Source organism: Hippoglossus hippoglossus, chromosome 1 (genome assembly GCF_009819705.1).
Source record: "Hippoglossus hippoglossus isolate fHipHip1 chromosome 1, fHipHip1.pri, whole genome shotgun sequence".
In the NCBI taxonomy this organism is placed as follows: Eukaryota; Metazoa; Chordata; class Actinopteri; order Pleuronectiformes; family Pleuronectidae; genus Hippoglossus; species Hippoglossus hippoglossus.
The window spans coordinates 20972890-20988552 of record NC_047151.1 but is presented as its reverse complement, the minus strand read 5'-3'; the positions used below and the strand labels follow the sequence as shown (position 1 = coordinate 20988552).

General features: G+C 39.5%; 2 protein-coding genes across 20 annotated transcripts in view; both read left to right on the top strand.

The window, feature by feature from the left end:
• gab1 (GRB2-associated binding protein 1) overlaps positions 1-3123 on the top strand; it is a 50560-nt gene extending 47437 nt beyond the window's left edge. For 11 of the 13 annotated variants that reach the window (XM_034592044.1, XM_034592054.1, XM_034592042.1 and 8 more), the window contains 2 exons: positions 1098-1226; positions 1327-3123. In XM_034592044.1, coding sequence (XP_034447935.1) covers positions 1098-1226; positions 1327-1485 — 288 coding nt within the window. In that variant the 3' untranslated portion in view covers positions 1486-3123. Of the gene's footprint in view, positions 1-284; positions 361-1097; positions 1227-1326 lie in introns of all 13 variants that reach the window. The other 2 variants (XM_034592045.1, XR_004614606.1) reach the window with 2 other exon arrangements.
• A 706-nt stretch (positions 3124-3829) lies between these two features.
• inpp4b (inositol polyphosphate-4-phosphatase type II B) overlaps positions 3830-15663 on the top strand; it is a 196569-nt gene continuing 184735 nt past the window's right edge. For 4 of the 7 annotated variants that reach the window (XR_004614566.1, XM_034591944.1, XM_034591933.1 and 1 more), the window contains exon 1: positions 3907-4024. Coding sequence is in view for 4 of the 7 variants with exons in the window: in XM_034591944.1 (XP_034447835.1) it covers positions 3922-4024 (103 nt within the window). In the remaining 3 variants the exon portion in view is untranslated. Of the gene's footprint in view, positions 4025-15663 lie in introns of all 7 variants that reach the window. The other 3 variants (XM_034591925.1, XM_034591916.1, XM_034591953.1) reach the window with 2 other exon arrangements.

Here is a 15663-nt window from a genome sequence, read left to right as displayed (position 1 = left end):
GGGGATTATTTCTCTTACAGTTTGGGTATTAGATGTAGAGTTTTCCTATTTTTCTTGCTCTAACAATTTTACATTTTTTCCCTACATTTGCTTGAATATGTTCTGCTAATTTCCTTTTCTTTCTTCACTCACGCTCATTTCTTTCTCCCTTGTTCCTCATTTCTCTGACCTCATCAGGCTCTGGCTTCATCCATTTTCTTTTTTTCCTGCATTTTGTTCTTGACCATCCTCTGTTCTCTTTTTTTCTTCCCCCTTTGCGGCTACTTCCTTCTTACTGTGTGTAGAGAGGAGTCCTTCTACTGCACTGTCCCCATCACCCCTGTAAAGAGGGAGGTGGAGGAACTTGACACCATAGAGGAGGTGAGCAGGGTTGCCAGGTTAGACATGCATGGCCTGCCCTGTCAGAACACGTGAGGTCACCAGTTTTTAGGTGTTAGTAGATGAGGAAGTAGAAGGAACAGACTTTGCTTTATTTATTTCAGCCCCCAACAGCAGCTACACACTGTGGCTTGAATAGTTTGCAGTGGTTTTAGCCGTCATATACCATCACTCACCTTACATTTAGTATATTCTAGTTCTGTCATTATCCTAGCTCTAATAACTCCACACGACTTGTAGTTTAAAATTAACACTACCTATAGGTCCAACATTGTCATTGTCGTTGTTAAGTGTGTTGTCACAATACTAGAATTTTGACTTGTTCTACTAAATGTTTTTATCCTTATTTTAAATTTGACATTAAGATATAAAGACAAAAAAACTGGAAATATAAAGTGTCACTGTAACACTACTTTATTCTACTGTAAAAATATGGAAAGTTCCATAAATTATCCAAATTGTTGAGGAATGTGTTGAGGACTGTGTAGTCAACTTAATCTTTCATTCCGCTCTCTGTCAATCTGGAAATGTTTAAATCCACAAACAATCTGTAACTGAGTGTAAGCCCTGTGAAGATGGTGCTAAATACCAACTTTACTCTAATTCAAATATCAGATCTCAAAGATATTTTGGTTATTGTGACAACACAGGACTTTATTTGAATATGCACTCTCTTTTACTCTTCTCTCAATAAAAACATCATTTTCTGGCCTCTGTAGAACATGAAGCTTGTTGCGCCCATGACCGCGGATGGTGGTAGCAGCCCCATGGTGAAGCCAAAAGGAGACAAACAGGTGGAGTACCTGGATTTGGATCTTGACCCCGGCAAGTCCACCCCACCTAGAAAGGTAAGAATGCACCTTGAGCCACACTTTCACGATTAGAGTTAAAAAGTTGGAAGGATTCTCAACTCTGACGTTTACGAACTTATTGGTTTTCCGTGTTCAGATGAAAAGCAATGGAACTGGTATGGCAGCATCAGATGAGCGTGTTGACTATGTGGTTGTGGACCAGCAACGAACACAGGCCCTTAAGAGCACTCGGGAGGCCTGGAATGATGGCCGCCATTTAGCGGAGACAGACACCCTTTCCAAAGGAACCAAGTGACCCTGTCGCCTTAACCACCAAGCCACCCTTCAAACCCACAAACCACTGGGCCATTTCCCCCTCGTGTTGGATCTGGTTTGTGCTTTGGGCCGGTCCAGCCGTCACGTTCCACCTCAACAGGATCCTTTTGTGTGTCGGGGCCAGTGGAGCTTCATAGCCACTCAACTGTCTTTAGTTTACATTGCTGTCAGGCCAAAAACAGCACTGTGTGTACAGTTGTGGGAAGACGTGCGCGCCAGAAATAAGCTGTGTGCAGTATGAGAGCAGGTGGAACGACTGGACTTGTCCTCCAGGTTTGACTTAAGTAGACTGATGAACTTTGAACATTCACTGCCTCCTATATTTGATTATGTTTTCTTTTGTTTTGTTCACCTTTCAATGGCCGGATGCGCTGAACCAGAGTTAACATTTCCTTAAATTATAATGCTGTTTGGTGTTGTTTTGAAGTGTAAGAGAAATCACTTGATAACATGATCATAATACAATGCAACACTGGTTAGCACAGTTAGCGGCGTTTAACTTTCAGTTGATCCTGTTGGAGCGGGGTGAAGTTTCCCTGGGCACCATCCACAGCTCAGTTTTACTCCCTTTTTAGCAGAAACTGCCTGAGGCAACTTCAAACCAGATCCCTAAGTTTTTCCTTTTTTCTTTTTTAATGCAAAGGCAGTTGAACTTGTTCATTTTACATGTAACCAAGTGCTCAAGTGAAGCTTTGGATTCACTCAAGGTTTAATCCACTGAACATGATTTGATGTCCATTTACTTTGTGAGTGGAGATGCTTCAATCTGTTAAAATGGAAGTGCAAAGACTGTACAAAAGTGTTATGTATATAAACAGGAAAAGTGTCCTTTATTTGTATGGAATATCCAGTGTGTTTGGCTCGAACGTATGTGGATTCTGCAGGGTAGAATCCTGTGCCTTTCTACGGTGGTATCAGGACTTGTGATTAATGAATGAATTACTGTGAGTTTTTAGAACGTGACAGGTTTTCTATAAGTTATGCAAAGGTATCAAACTTAGGCTACAGAGAAAAAATATCAGGTACTCCTCATAAATGCAAACTAATACAACTATCCACTTCTAATTTATTTCTCAATTTATTTCATCAGGTGGACGTCATGTCCACTTTTAGCTCAGTATTGTTGATTCATATGGAGGAACATTTGCTATAGTCTGTTAAAATGCTTAGTTTGACGAATGCCGGTCAATTAGTTTCACAAGTTCATTGATATTCCTCATTTCTCTCTCCTCTTAGGATTAATTTAATTCTAAAATTGAACAGGCTTACAATGTTGGGAAATCCGACTGCCTCATCAACTTGATACATCTTTCATAGACGGTGAAAAAGTCTTTGTCTGCGTAGATCTGTGCTTTACTAACCTGTGAACTCTCAGTCCCGAGCATGTGCTGCCACAAGATAAAATCATTGCTGTACATATTTTGCCATCAGTTAGATTAACATATATCATTTGAAAAATGTGCCTACTAAGTCGTCTTCATTCTACTTCACTCTTTCCTTACTGCAGTCTCTTTGTGACGCAGACTGCAAAGCTGATGACGCTTTATCTTTTTTAATGAATCTCAACAGAGAATGTAAATTTTAAAAGTTGACTAAATAAAATCAAACCTCTTACACTTGTGTTGTGTTTTCAATATGATTCCCTTGTGATTGGGAAATCCGAATGGAAAAAGAGACGAGATGAAGAATAATGATAGGAGGTAAATTCTCCAACAAGCTTGTTTCAAATTTTTCTGTCTTTTCATTCGAATTGAATTTGGAAAAGTGGTGATAACTGCACTCACACGTGGACACACATATAAATGCTTGCACACGTATTTATTTTCCAATTTAATGGAAAATTGACACATAACTAGTTTGTAAAGAAACTTATGTGGACATTTTGATCAACTATCACCTGGAAATATGGTCTAATCATCTCACCACATGACGATGAAACATGAGCCTTCTCTACAGGCAGACATTAAGACATGTCGGTAGGAACAAAATACAGGTTTAAGTCATAAAGTGAATTGTGGCTAAATTCAATGTTGCTGTTTCAGGCTCATGGCAGTTAGTACGTATTTCGTATGGCACCTGAACTGAAAGGAGCCATTGTCCAACAACAACATGTCTATGTGCATTTTCCCTCTTCTCTTGGGATTAGATACAACATAATGATGACAAAGCTGCCACTTTAAGAGTCATAATTGTTTATCTGACATAATTGACCTCTTGAATGGATAGTGACAGCCTGAAAGACCGACACAATAACAACATATTCAAATATAAAACCCACGTAACTTTTTCACGTAAGGAGGTCTGAGAATCCCGACTTCCGGGTTGTCTGGAACGCAGCATCACTCAGGCTGTCGAATTAGCTTTGTCACTTCCGTCCGCCATCTTGGTTTGAAGGGCAGTCACGTAGCAGGCCTCCATGGTGGCGAAGTGGGGAGCAGCTTTTGAAATGTCAGGCCTGGGTTTGTGTTTCACCTGCGTAGAGACTCAAGGGAGAATCTGGAAGTGTCTTCAGAACAGAGGTGAGTTTCTAGCTAACAACATACACTGTTGCTAAAGTTGGGGAAAAGACATTAGCCTTTATATTAGTGATGGCTAGCACCAGTTACCCAGTGAGCTAATACACAGAGCAGGGAATAAACTACAGGCTTGATTCTCAGGTTTGTGTGTTCAGGTCAACTCGTGACATTTTCCAAACAATGCTAACTACTGACTAAAAGCTGCGTCTGATGCTAATGAGGGAATGGAAATTCATTCAATTAGCCATTAGTAGTTTACAAATAAATATTCACTCAAAACAATAATGCTAATTATGTAAAAGGACATTTAATTTCCAATTTATGAAGAGCAATGCGTTGTACGTTCTTCATAAGCCTCCAAGACACTACTTTAGCACATATGCTACTATTGCTGTGTTTCTAAATACAGGTTGTCGGTTTTTATTGAGTTTTCAAGCAACATACGTAGCAAAAAATAATTTGAATAATAATTTTAATGCATGTTTGCTGTAGGAGCTGTATTTGGACATTTTCACTACAAAAATAAAAATGATGTCATCTGTCCAGGTGTGTCCACACTTGCATTTGCTGTAATAAAGTTAGATGTAGAAAAGAGGTAGAGTGTCAGTGAAAAACATATCTTACTTTAAGGTTCAAACGCTCCATTGGCCTTGTTGGTTTATTCATTCTGCTTTAAAGGATAATTCAGTTTAGTTGAACTCCCTATTCCTGGTCTTTGTTCCCCATAGAGCTTTTTGCAGCATTGATATGTTATGAAGTAAAGCCCCAAACCATAAGAGCTCCTCTCTTGTTAGGTCAGAGGCCAGAACCGCAATTTAGAATCACTTCACAAAGCCAAGATGTCACAAGTGCACTATTTTTCATTTTGCCTGCATTGACCACTAGATGGAGTTGTTGTTTGAAGAAGTGTCTGATTCTCTTAGCCTCCAGTGCAGTCACTTCTCCTGAAATCCTCTTGAGCCTCTTTTCAGCTGCAGAAGCCTCAATAACATTTACAATTTCCTCACTGTGAACTTAAGCTGCCGAGAGGCTCCTGTTTTCTTTTTCCTTTTAAGTTACTAAAACACTCTGTGGGCCAACAGGGCCATTGAATTGTAATTCAAAACTCAGATGTCCAAATCTGGCTGTTTTCAGCACAGCGTGTTTATGAAGCAAATTCAGTAGTTTGCATCATATACCGTATCTAATGGATGCTTCACAGAGTTTCTTTAAAGTTTATTTGGGGATAAAAACGCATAACCTTCTCATTTCCTCTATTTGTAATGAGCAGAATCCAAACTTTTAGCATAGATTTATATACATAATGTGCTTAAGGCTGTAAATATAGTTACATTTGAGATAGTCTCAGGGTTCATTTTGCCTTTTTTAAAGTGAAGCCTGCTACTATTTGATCCAGCACCATTCCTCAGTGGATCTCAGATATTTTTTCTTTGTTGGGAGATAACTAGGGGTTAACAACATTAGTCCTATTATTGATCACAAAAAACATAATGTGAAGCCCTTTGCTTCTCTTTCAGGCTGTGCATGAGTGTGACCTGTAAAATATTGGTCCCATTTTAGGTTTGGATTCTGTAATTTGTCTGTATTATTCCTTCTGTTTGACGAGATACGAAACAGGACTGACACATTTCCCTCGACAGCTTCTTACCATAGATTTATGTATTCAGTGCATGCAGGCCTCCAGTTTGCTCAAAAGCAACATATGGGCTGACTGACCTCACAGTCATATCTAATCAAATAAATCTGTAGTAGTCCACATGATGAGATATACTTCATCTTAAGTCTGTCTTTCGTTTGAGTGGGTGTATGTAACCTTTAATCGCTGGGCAAATAACCTAATTAAACCCAATGCCGTTGTCATATTGCGATGGGATTATAAATTGCTACTGTGACATGCAGCAGATTGTAAAAATGCTGCCATTGCGTAGCTTCATGCTCTGAATTTGTAACATTCTCACGTCACTCAGATGTGGCTTTTCAGTCTATATATGACTGATTGGTTGTTATCTGCTCATCGTGTGCTGGGTTTTCCAGCGGTGCATGCGATGTCCAGCAGGGTGATAGTATACCCAGCTGGAGGGAGGACTTGTGAGGGTGACTCTGAGAAGAACTCATTTGTTTCATTTTTAGGTTAGGATTCCTTCAGTGTTCATTGTTTAGGGTGTGTGTGTGTGTGTGTGTGTGTGTGTGTGTGTGTGTGTGTGTGTGTGTGTGTGTGTGTGTGTGTGTGTGTGTGTGTGTGTGTGTGTGTGTGTGTGTGTGTGTGTGTGTGTGTGTGTGTGTGTGTGTGTGTGTGTGTATCCATGTTAGTGGATGGGACAGGGGCCAAAATACACATTGAATATATTTTCTCAAAGAGTTTAGGTAGTTATCACATTGCTGTTTGTTCAATTGTTCTTTTTCCTGTAAGTTTGGCTTTAATTAGCTAGTTTATGGATAAAAATAGGGTGAAACATCATGTTTGTAGAGTGTGTATCAACGCATCCTCCTAATCGCGTCTCCATTCCCTTACAGCAACTGCAAAGACTGTGGTTGCAAATGCACAAGATGGCAGTTTTGGTATCTGGTGTATATTCCTGCTTCATTTCGAGATAGTGGGACAAAGTGGAGATTCATTGTCTATCTTTACAAACAGTCTATGGTCAGGAGGGATATGGGCTGTTATCAAGCTCCTTCTAACGTTAGCTCAGCTTGTTTTTAAGTTAGGATCCCTGCTGTGTTCGTGGTTCAGAAGGTTTTCACCAGGGGCTGAATTAATTGCAAAAGTCTCCTCCTCTCCAAAACAAATGAACCAGGTTATTAAAAGCAAAGAATAAAAAAATCTGTGTTTCTTTGACACTCTTGGGCGGACAGAGGACATCAAGAGAGGCTGTTTGCTCAGCTCTTTTCTCTGATAATTTAAGATCCAGACATCCAATGACTTAAATCTTGTTAAAGGTTATAGTTATAAGGTGATAAAAAGTGACAGTGACGTGACTTTTAATGGTAAACAAGTACTCTGTTGGAAAAGTTTAAATGCCCGGCCATCCAACTGACAGCTGGCACTTCTGGAAAACTGTATGTCAGAACTAGATTAGTGATAAAGTCATCATCTAGACCCGTGCCAGGGTTATTTTTATCACAGGGACCTGCACCCCCCATCTGTCAGTGTGTTTTCAACACTGCTACAAACATGTAACATAGCTATTTATACAACATTGTTTTGCCTATCAGTCACTATAGCATTAAAATAAGTGGGGAAAAAGGTAAATTATAGAATAGTGACTTAATTTGTCTGGTAATGGCAGTAAAAATAGCAGCTATTTCAGCTTAGGCATTTATGTTGTTAAGCAAACATTTTATTCTTTTAATCAGTCAAAAGCCACACACTGTTTTTGTTGTCAGAAAAGCATCTGAGTCTCTACCTGTGTGTCATAACCAGGAAAAGCTCGACAATGAAATGCAGCTTGAACCCGCTCTGCTTGTTTACATGTGTGCGTCTACCTACACATTCATAGTTGTGTGATGGCGCAGCCTGGGGAGCCTCTATGCTGTATATTGGGAAGTGTGTGAGTAATGGGCCAAGCAGAGAGTCTCTGGTTTCTAAACAGGGCCAACAGAATAATTATGAGGCGAGCTGAGCGGCTGTTCCCTGACAGCAGGGAGCCTTGTGAGCTTTATTGAGCCTAGCCTGTCTTTTTGGACCTCTGCCTGGACTGATGGGAGCCGTCTGCAAGGTGGCCCGAGGTTCTGTCTTGTGGGGCCAGTTACACGTGTCGGGGGACAACTGTGATTGTGTTTTGGCCTAAATGTCGATAGGAACAATGACAGAGGGTGGCACATATGAACTCTCGATACCAATCGGAGGAGCTGTGCAGTTGAGGCTCAAAATAGAGTAGGGGTGGGGATTTTAATGAGAAATTACAATGGTGCTCTTGTCAACAAAATCCTCCTAACAACATGCCTGGGCAATTAACACCATTAGCACCAGTGAAAAGTCAGCACTATAGACTTCAAATTATGCAGAGGCATGTCATATTAATGGGGAAGTGTTGAAAATAAACATTCCTCAGGAGACATGCTTGCCCTAGTCGGCAGCATTGGGCTGCCAGTGCAACTAATTGATGGGGTAGTGGCAGCTGCACGTGTCCTCTGGAAACACTTGGAAATGGAGTGTAACCTATAATTATAAAATATAAAATGTTAAACAGTAGATTAAATAATCCTTTTTTTAAAAACAAATGTTTAACCAAAAAACTATTATTCGATTTATGGTATAGATGTGTACTGAGGGAGACATTTTACTCTAGACTTATTTGCCATATTACCAACTAAAGTTAATGCCGTAAAGCAATAAATCTTACTTTCATAAAGGTTATCATGTTCTGTATTTGTTGATTCAACTTCATGGTTAGTTTGGGGCTTTAGTTTAGGGTGCTGATGAATTGTACTTCTAATATTTAGTCTTGCCCATTTGTATCAATAAAGGTTGACTTAATAATAGAAACATCTCTTTGTATAACAAGACAATTCAGCAGCAGTTAAAACGGTTTCAACAGAAAGTATCGCAGGGCTGTTGTATCACGCTGCATTAGTTTTATATAGATGTGGCTAACGGACTGGAAAGGGATATGCTTATAGCAATGTTTCTCTGATAACCCAGCATCCAACAATAATATTAGCTTGGCCAAATCATTGTTTTGGCTCTGGTTGCATTATAAGTACTTAAATGTAGAAATAGTTTGGTGAATTTTTGAAGAACCAATGCAAGCAAGGTGTTTTTAATCCTGGTGTTTGTGCACCAGACTTGAAAAGTCAAGGGCAGTGAGAATAATAAGATGTCCAACTGTGGTAAATTCTCACAGCTGGTGAGGCATAGCAGAGCTTCAACCAAGACTAAAATATGAAAGGCATCATGACAAATTGTAAAAGCAACACAAGAGAATACAAAAAGGAAGTTGGGGGGGAGAAGGGCCTTAGAGGTGACCAAGAACCTGATGGCCACAGAGCTCTAGTGATCCTGTTCGGAGATGGGAGACATTTCCAGGGGGGAAACCAATCCCAGACACGATGCTAAGATTTGGATGGCCAGGCAGCCGGCTTTTGGACGAGTCCTTGTTCCAACTTTCTGCCATGTAAGAATTATGGAGGGGTCTTGAGAATTGTCACTGCAGCAGAAACGTTTCTGTAGCCTTTTCCCAGATCTGTGACTCAACACAATCCTGTCTCTGAGATCTGAAGCTTGGATTTGACTCTGATAGGGGTTCTGTAAACAGGAATGTGCTTTTCCAAGACATGTTCAATTAATCAAATGTACCACAAGCCATCAGGATACCTCATAACAAAATGTGAAAAAAAGTGAAGGGTTACTTTCTGAGTGATCCATTTGTTTCCTTCACTTTTCATTTTGCCAGTATTTCTGTCTGAGCTGGATAAGCCGCACTTCAACTTACCTGTCTGCCTGAATGACCATCCTGAATCTTGGATGGACTCCTGATCAAATGTATCTCATTACAGTATTTCCTGGCAGCCCTGTACTGAGTCATCTGTTTACTGCATCTGTCACACTCCTGGCAGCCAGTCTGTCATTCTCTTAACCCTCAACCCACCCAGTCAACCTCTCATCTCACCCACATGCCATCTATCTGTCCACTCCTCTTTCTCTGACTGCCTCTCCATGCTTTTCCTGTTTCCCCCTCTCCATTTCAAAACCTCTAATCCCATTAAGGCCGAACCAGTGACGGAATCTAAAACAACTCAGCATGCTCAGTGCTTGGTGAATCCAAATATGCTTTTTTTTTTTCTTCTGTCCTGACAAAATCAATTTCTTCACCTCATTCAACTCTTGACAGTCGTCTTCCCAAACCATCATTGTAGCATTGAAGGAGGTGGATAGGCACCAAGCAGAGAGCACGATGGAGAGTGTTTCTCGATGCTAAGTTCAGGATTATTTTAGGTATGTCTGCTCAAATATTCAATCCTCAGTCTTCCATCTTTGTCGGTGTGGATATGGATCGTATTGTACATTTGGAAAGAAGCATGTTTTCTGTGTGTTTCTAGATCAAGGTAACCCCCCCCCGTCTCCCCTGTCAAATCCCCATCACTCAGCCTCCCATGCCTGCCCGTGCCCTGTCTTTGACATTATACTGTGGATCCCACTCCCTGGAAGTGGGCCAGAGGAGAAAAAGGTGAATAATTTCTTTTTTTTTTACCTCCTTGCCCTCTCACTCTCACTAAAGCTGGCTCCAATCAGATTTAGTGAGTGCTTGAGTTGTTTGTGTTTGATTGCAATGTCCTCAGCAGAGATTTTTGGACCAGTAAAACCATCACTGTATTGAAAAGAGTGGTAATTGTATTTAGAAAGCAGGATTCAATGGGCAATCGTAATTCAGCTTTTTCAGTTTCACTGCCTATATTGCACATGGGCACAGGTCCATTAACTACAGTGATAGTTATTATATTACCAAGGATATAACTGCACAATTCTATTGCCCCAGACACTGGCTTTACACTTCATAACGAGGTACTATTAATTTTTAATAGCTGAAGGAATTTGCCTGAAGATGATACTAAATGTGTCCCTCTTGATAATGCACGATTGTGCTTAGGTTAACGTCAGTCGCTCCACGCACAAAAGGACAAAATTCTGCTCAACAGCTTAGTGATTTATTAATAGGGATTTGCTAATAGTCAGCATTGTAAATTATCTGCTTCTTAGAGACCCCCACTGAAGAGAAGTTAATGTTGGTGCAGTATTAATTGTTGGGGAGAAGGGGATTTCAGTTGTACATGTTAAGATAACAATCTTTGATCACGCCGCTGCCTGAAGATGGCTTTGTATGTTCTGCCTCCAGAGCGCTGGCTCTAGGAGTCCCTCGACTCAAATATAGATCAGCTCCTTGACTCTGGTCTTGGATGTATCTGGATATGTTTCTGCAACTGTCTTCACTTTTAGTTTTGTGGCGTGTCAGCTGTTCAATTGCAAAGCAGGTTGTCTTACAAAGCATCTCGGAGCTCGCCAGTGTGACAGACTGACAGCGTCAGTGTTGTGTCACGTTATTGTCAGGAAAAAGTCGGGGGGGATATATCGAAAAGCCGTGTTTGTGAGGCTTGTCGACTTTAAGCACCTAAATTATTTGTTGTGAGGGAAAAATACTAAATTTTCCTTTCCTTTCAAATTTCCCTTTTAGATTAAACATCATTGCAGTTTTGAGGAAAATTCATTATATTTAAACAATCTAGAGGCTAAGGAGATTATGCTGATTAGCAAAAATATCTATCATGACTCAGCTGTTCATAATCTTACCCTTTACAGTTATGCATTATATAGCATTAGTGCTATGATTAGGTATCTGCCCTTTCAACATTGCAGTTCCTGTGGAGAAAGCACACCACCCAGAGATTAAAGTTCCTCGTCGTTACGATAGATTTCCTTCTATTAGAGGCCATGTATGAGATCAGTAGCTGTATAATTGAGTTTCTATGGTTGCAGTTTCTTAAATGATGTTAAAAGGGAAAGTAAACGGTACGTCAGCTGTTTAATGGGGCTGTCTATGTACTGGATTTTTCTGTAGTATTAGCTAGTTGTGCAGTAGGACTCATGACACTGAAAATGTTCAGTCTTTGTTTGTAAATCAAGATGCGTACATTTTGTTTCTTTGTGAGGCTATTTGAGTTAGTGTTTTAATTATACAACTTGTATTAACCCAGTGTAAAGCTCACCAGCTTGTTTGTTTGTGTAGAGGGTTTTGTATTTGACCCCGGCGAGTGCTTATAATTTATGTTTGTGCAGAATGATGATTGTTCATAAAGGCAGACACAAAAAACAGAGATGACAGTGAGTGAACTTCTAATGATGGATAAATGATGCATGATGGACAGCATGTACACGCAGTGGTTGTACAATGTTTCCGTGTAAGCTAACTGGGTTTTCTTCTGCTTGGCTGATGGACTGTCTGCATGAGAGCGCGCTGAATGCAGATTCTGATGTTGTGTTTAAAACCGTTTCCTTAGCAAGATCAGTTTCCCCAATGCAAAAGTAGTGTGCAGCAGCATTAACCCCCACTGCCTACCTCCCCAGACAGAGACACCATCAGATGAGTCGCCTGAAGTGTTTAGAACAGGGACTTGCTGTTGAGGGACACTCGAGAGGAAATGCATCATAGTTGGGCTGGTCTGTGTTTTCCCAGTGAAAATGGCTATCCATCTGTGTAATAGGCCTTGTCAAAAGTTTACAGAGATTCAGCAATTCCCTTTAAGACCAGCGTTGGCCATCGGAAGGGACCCTGATAAACTATAAGAGCCCATTGAGGCAGGTAGCAGGCTTTAATGCACAGTGATATCTTGACAGTTGCTCCCCTCTCATCAGCTTCCATCTCTAAACCTGTCAGTCTATTGTGTCAGTGCACAGTCCTCCTCAATACCCCGGCTCAGTTGTGAGGGTATTCATAACCTTTCTAAAATAACCTGCTGTTTATTCAAAAGAAGGATTCAGATCGACCTGAAGTCTATATCGCTAATTGAGTTTTTATTACTGTTGATGTGCAAAAAGAAATCAAATTAGTTTGATTTATATTAAGAAAAAAATAATGTTTGTTTCTTTTCTTCATCTTAAGTCATGGTGAACTTAATGTATTTGGGTTTTCAAGTGTTGCATTGACAGGCAAGCAATTTAATATTGCCTTTAGCACTTGATGAGTTAATCAAGAAAATATTTTGTCGATTAATCTGTAAAGAAAATAGAAGCATGGTTGTTATTCACAGCCCTAATCTAGGAGGTGTTGGTACATCCCTCATCTCATTAGTTACTGGGCATTGCTCAGTGCATAGAAACACATTTATGTGTAGACACATAGGACTGGTACCGAACCAGAGGCCATTTAATGCATTGTTTGATGAGTGATGAGGCCAAAGGGCTTTACCAGGAAAAGAAAGTATTAAGCAGATACACGTACAATACACAACGTTGACTTAAATACTTGCTCTCAACTGCAAATTAGCAAAGTGATTTGTGCAGGCAGTGTTAGCCAGTGGCACTCCAGCTATTTTGTGATCCAGCTGCAAAAACATCTGCTCAGACGAAACTGACTTCTTGTGCTGAATGTAAAGAAATTCACAACAAGTATACGACACGTTAAGCCGGCATAGAGAGGAGGAGGAAATGGCCCTTTTGTTGCTGTATAGCTCTTGTCCTAGTGTTGCCTAATGTAGGGTTTGGTTCAATGCTATATGAAGAGCTAAACAGAAGCTGACAGAGGAAAATGTCGATTTCAGATACATACTTCAAACAATCACTTCATAAAATCTGCTTCAAAACACTAGTTAGGCCGTCAAAATATGAACAAACCTTTCAGTTATTATGCTTTCATACACACTGCTGAAAATCTGCAATGCATTCACAACACTCAACACTTTTTATACACCACTGAAATGCTTTCACACACTTGGATGCCAGTAGAAAACTTTTGAATCGAGTGATTCTGAAATTTCAAAGGTTCACAACAGTTGATGTTTACTGCAAAGTAAATTCAATAACACTCGTCAAAAGTGGTGCTTGTGGGTGCATTAGTTTTAAATGAGGTTTTTACCAGTCTAAATAAAAATAGTAGATTTCACTCAGAAGCACTTTATTCACAAAGACATGTGTATTTAATTATTTATATGCTTTATTTTTTTATTATGTTGGAAGGAAGAGGGTGCTAAAATTTTAAGAGATTTTAATTAAGTGCAACTTATTTGGATCCATGAGCATCTTAAATGACCAATAAACAGTTTGTGGTCATTATCCTTAAAATGAGTGAATTAAAATATCATCAATATGATTATTCTTTATCATTATTATCAATATTTAATCCAATAACTGGGACATTTTTTAAATTAGCTGCCCTTTTAAGGCATTGGTGGTTTCAAATTAGTTACTAACATGTAATTTGTCAAAATTGATCATACTGCTAAACAGTGTTTATACGGTTTCCTTCATTCTGCTTCATTTGCTTGAAAAATGTCAATGAATTGTCATTTGCAGGTTTTTTGAGAGAAAAACAATTACGATTGTTAATAAATGTGGCTTTTTTTTTTACCACAATTTGTTAAGACAAATTTTGCAAATTCCACCAGCCATTGTAAGAGAGTCGGGGCAGAGAGAAAGGGCCACATTAGTTTATATGGTTCAAATAAATCACACCGTACATAGTACTGGCGCATTGTTAAGTTATAGGTTCCCTCAAACAAAAGCAGTTTAACACTTGGCCAATATGAATAGCAGTGAAACATCAGGACAGGAATATGTTGAGGGATACAGTTTATGTGTCCCTGGCTTGGCATTGTGAAACGCCTTTTAAAAACTGGAGTCTGTCCAGTTGTCAGTGACAATGATGCTGATTTATTGGAGCAGAGGAAAGAGAAGTAGGACAGAGGCTACGTTTCCCTCCAAAGCTTTCCATTTGGTAAATGATGCTTAGGTGTTCACTTTTCTTTGTTGACATGGGCCTGAAGCCCAGCATCATCTGCAGTAATGCAGATGAGTGGATAACATGACACTCTGGCCCACATGCTTTACTAACTATGCAACACGATCTGTGCTTTTTAATGAATAATCATGCAGTTCTTCACAAACAGCTGACCCAGGGAGGTTTGTATTCAGTAGTATAGATAAGGGAACGTTTTCACCAGATCTGAGGTGTATTTGATACAATATTCTTCTGATGGTATAATACTCACCTCGGTCAAACAGTGTTTTACTGTTTTTCAGAAGGAGAATAAATAACTGCAATTAGCATTTAAATCCACTTTACCCATTAGATTTATGTCACAGCAAAGGTGCAATTATTTCCTTAATTGTGTTTTATGAATTAATTTGCTGCTATATTTATGGGTGAAAAGCTCTAATGTGGAAGAAGTCAGACTCATTTGTTTTGTTTGAGTATCTTGTTGCAGGAGCACACAAGTAAACCATTGGAGTCTAATTGCTGTTTCATCTGCACATTATCCGTAGGAAATACCACTGCTTATCATAAACCCACATATGTTGCTGAAGTGATCGTTTCTCATCAGTAATGGTGTAAAGGCTAAAGTCGAACTATAAATTGTAAAGAAGTCGTCACAACCTTTATTTCACCAAATCAAAGGATAATTTAAGCCTTACGAGATAAATCCTGTCCCTAGAGATTCAATAAGCTTTAATATATTTTCTATTATAGTCAGAAGGTTAATATATTGGTGTTTGTCACATCATATTGCTTTTGGCTGCTGACGTCAGCCATGTTTACCTGCTGTTGTCATGGCACATTAATCCTTATGCAGAATTAAATCACCACAATAACAGTGATGGTAAAATTATCCTGTGCTCATTTAGTCTTTTTAGAAAGAAAACTCTCATAAATTAGGTCTGATTGCACAGGATTATTTGGTTTGTTTATTCCATACAGTTTTTAATGTTTTACCGATGACAATAATGATGATGATAATGAGGAATAATTCTACACAAACAGAGAAAAAGGCACCACATACAACCAAGTAGTATGAGAGAACAAATAAAGAAATAATTCCTACACAAAAACACCTTCTAGTGCAACACAGGCGTGAGGCTGCCCACAGCAAAATCTAACGTAGAAGATCAGAGGAAGCGCTCTACAGATATTGAGCCGACACATGTCTTCTCTTGT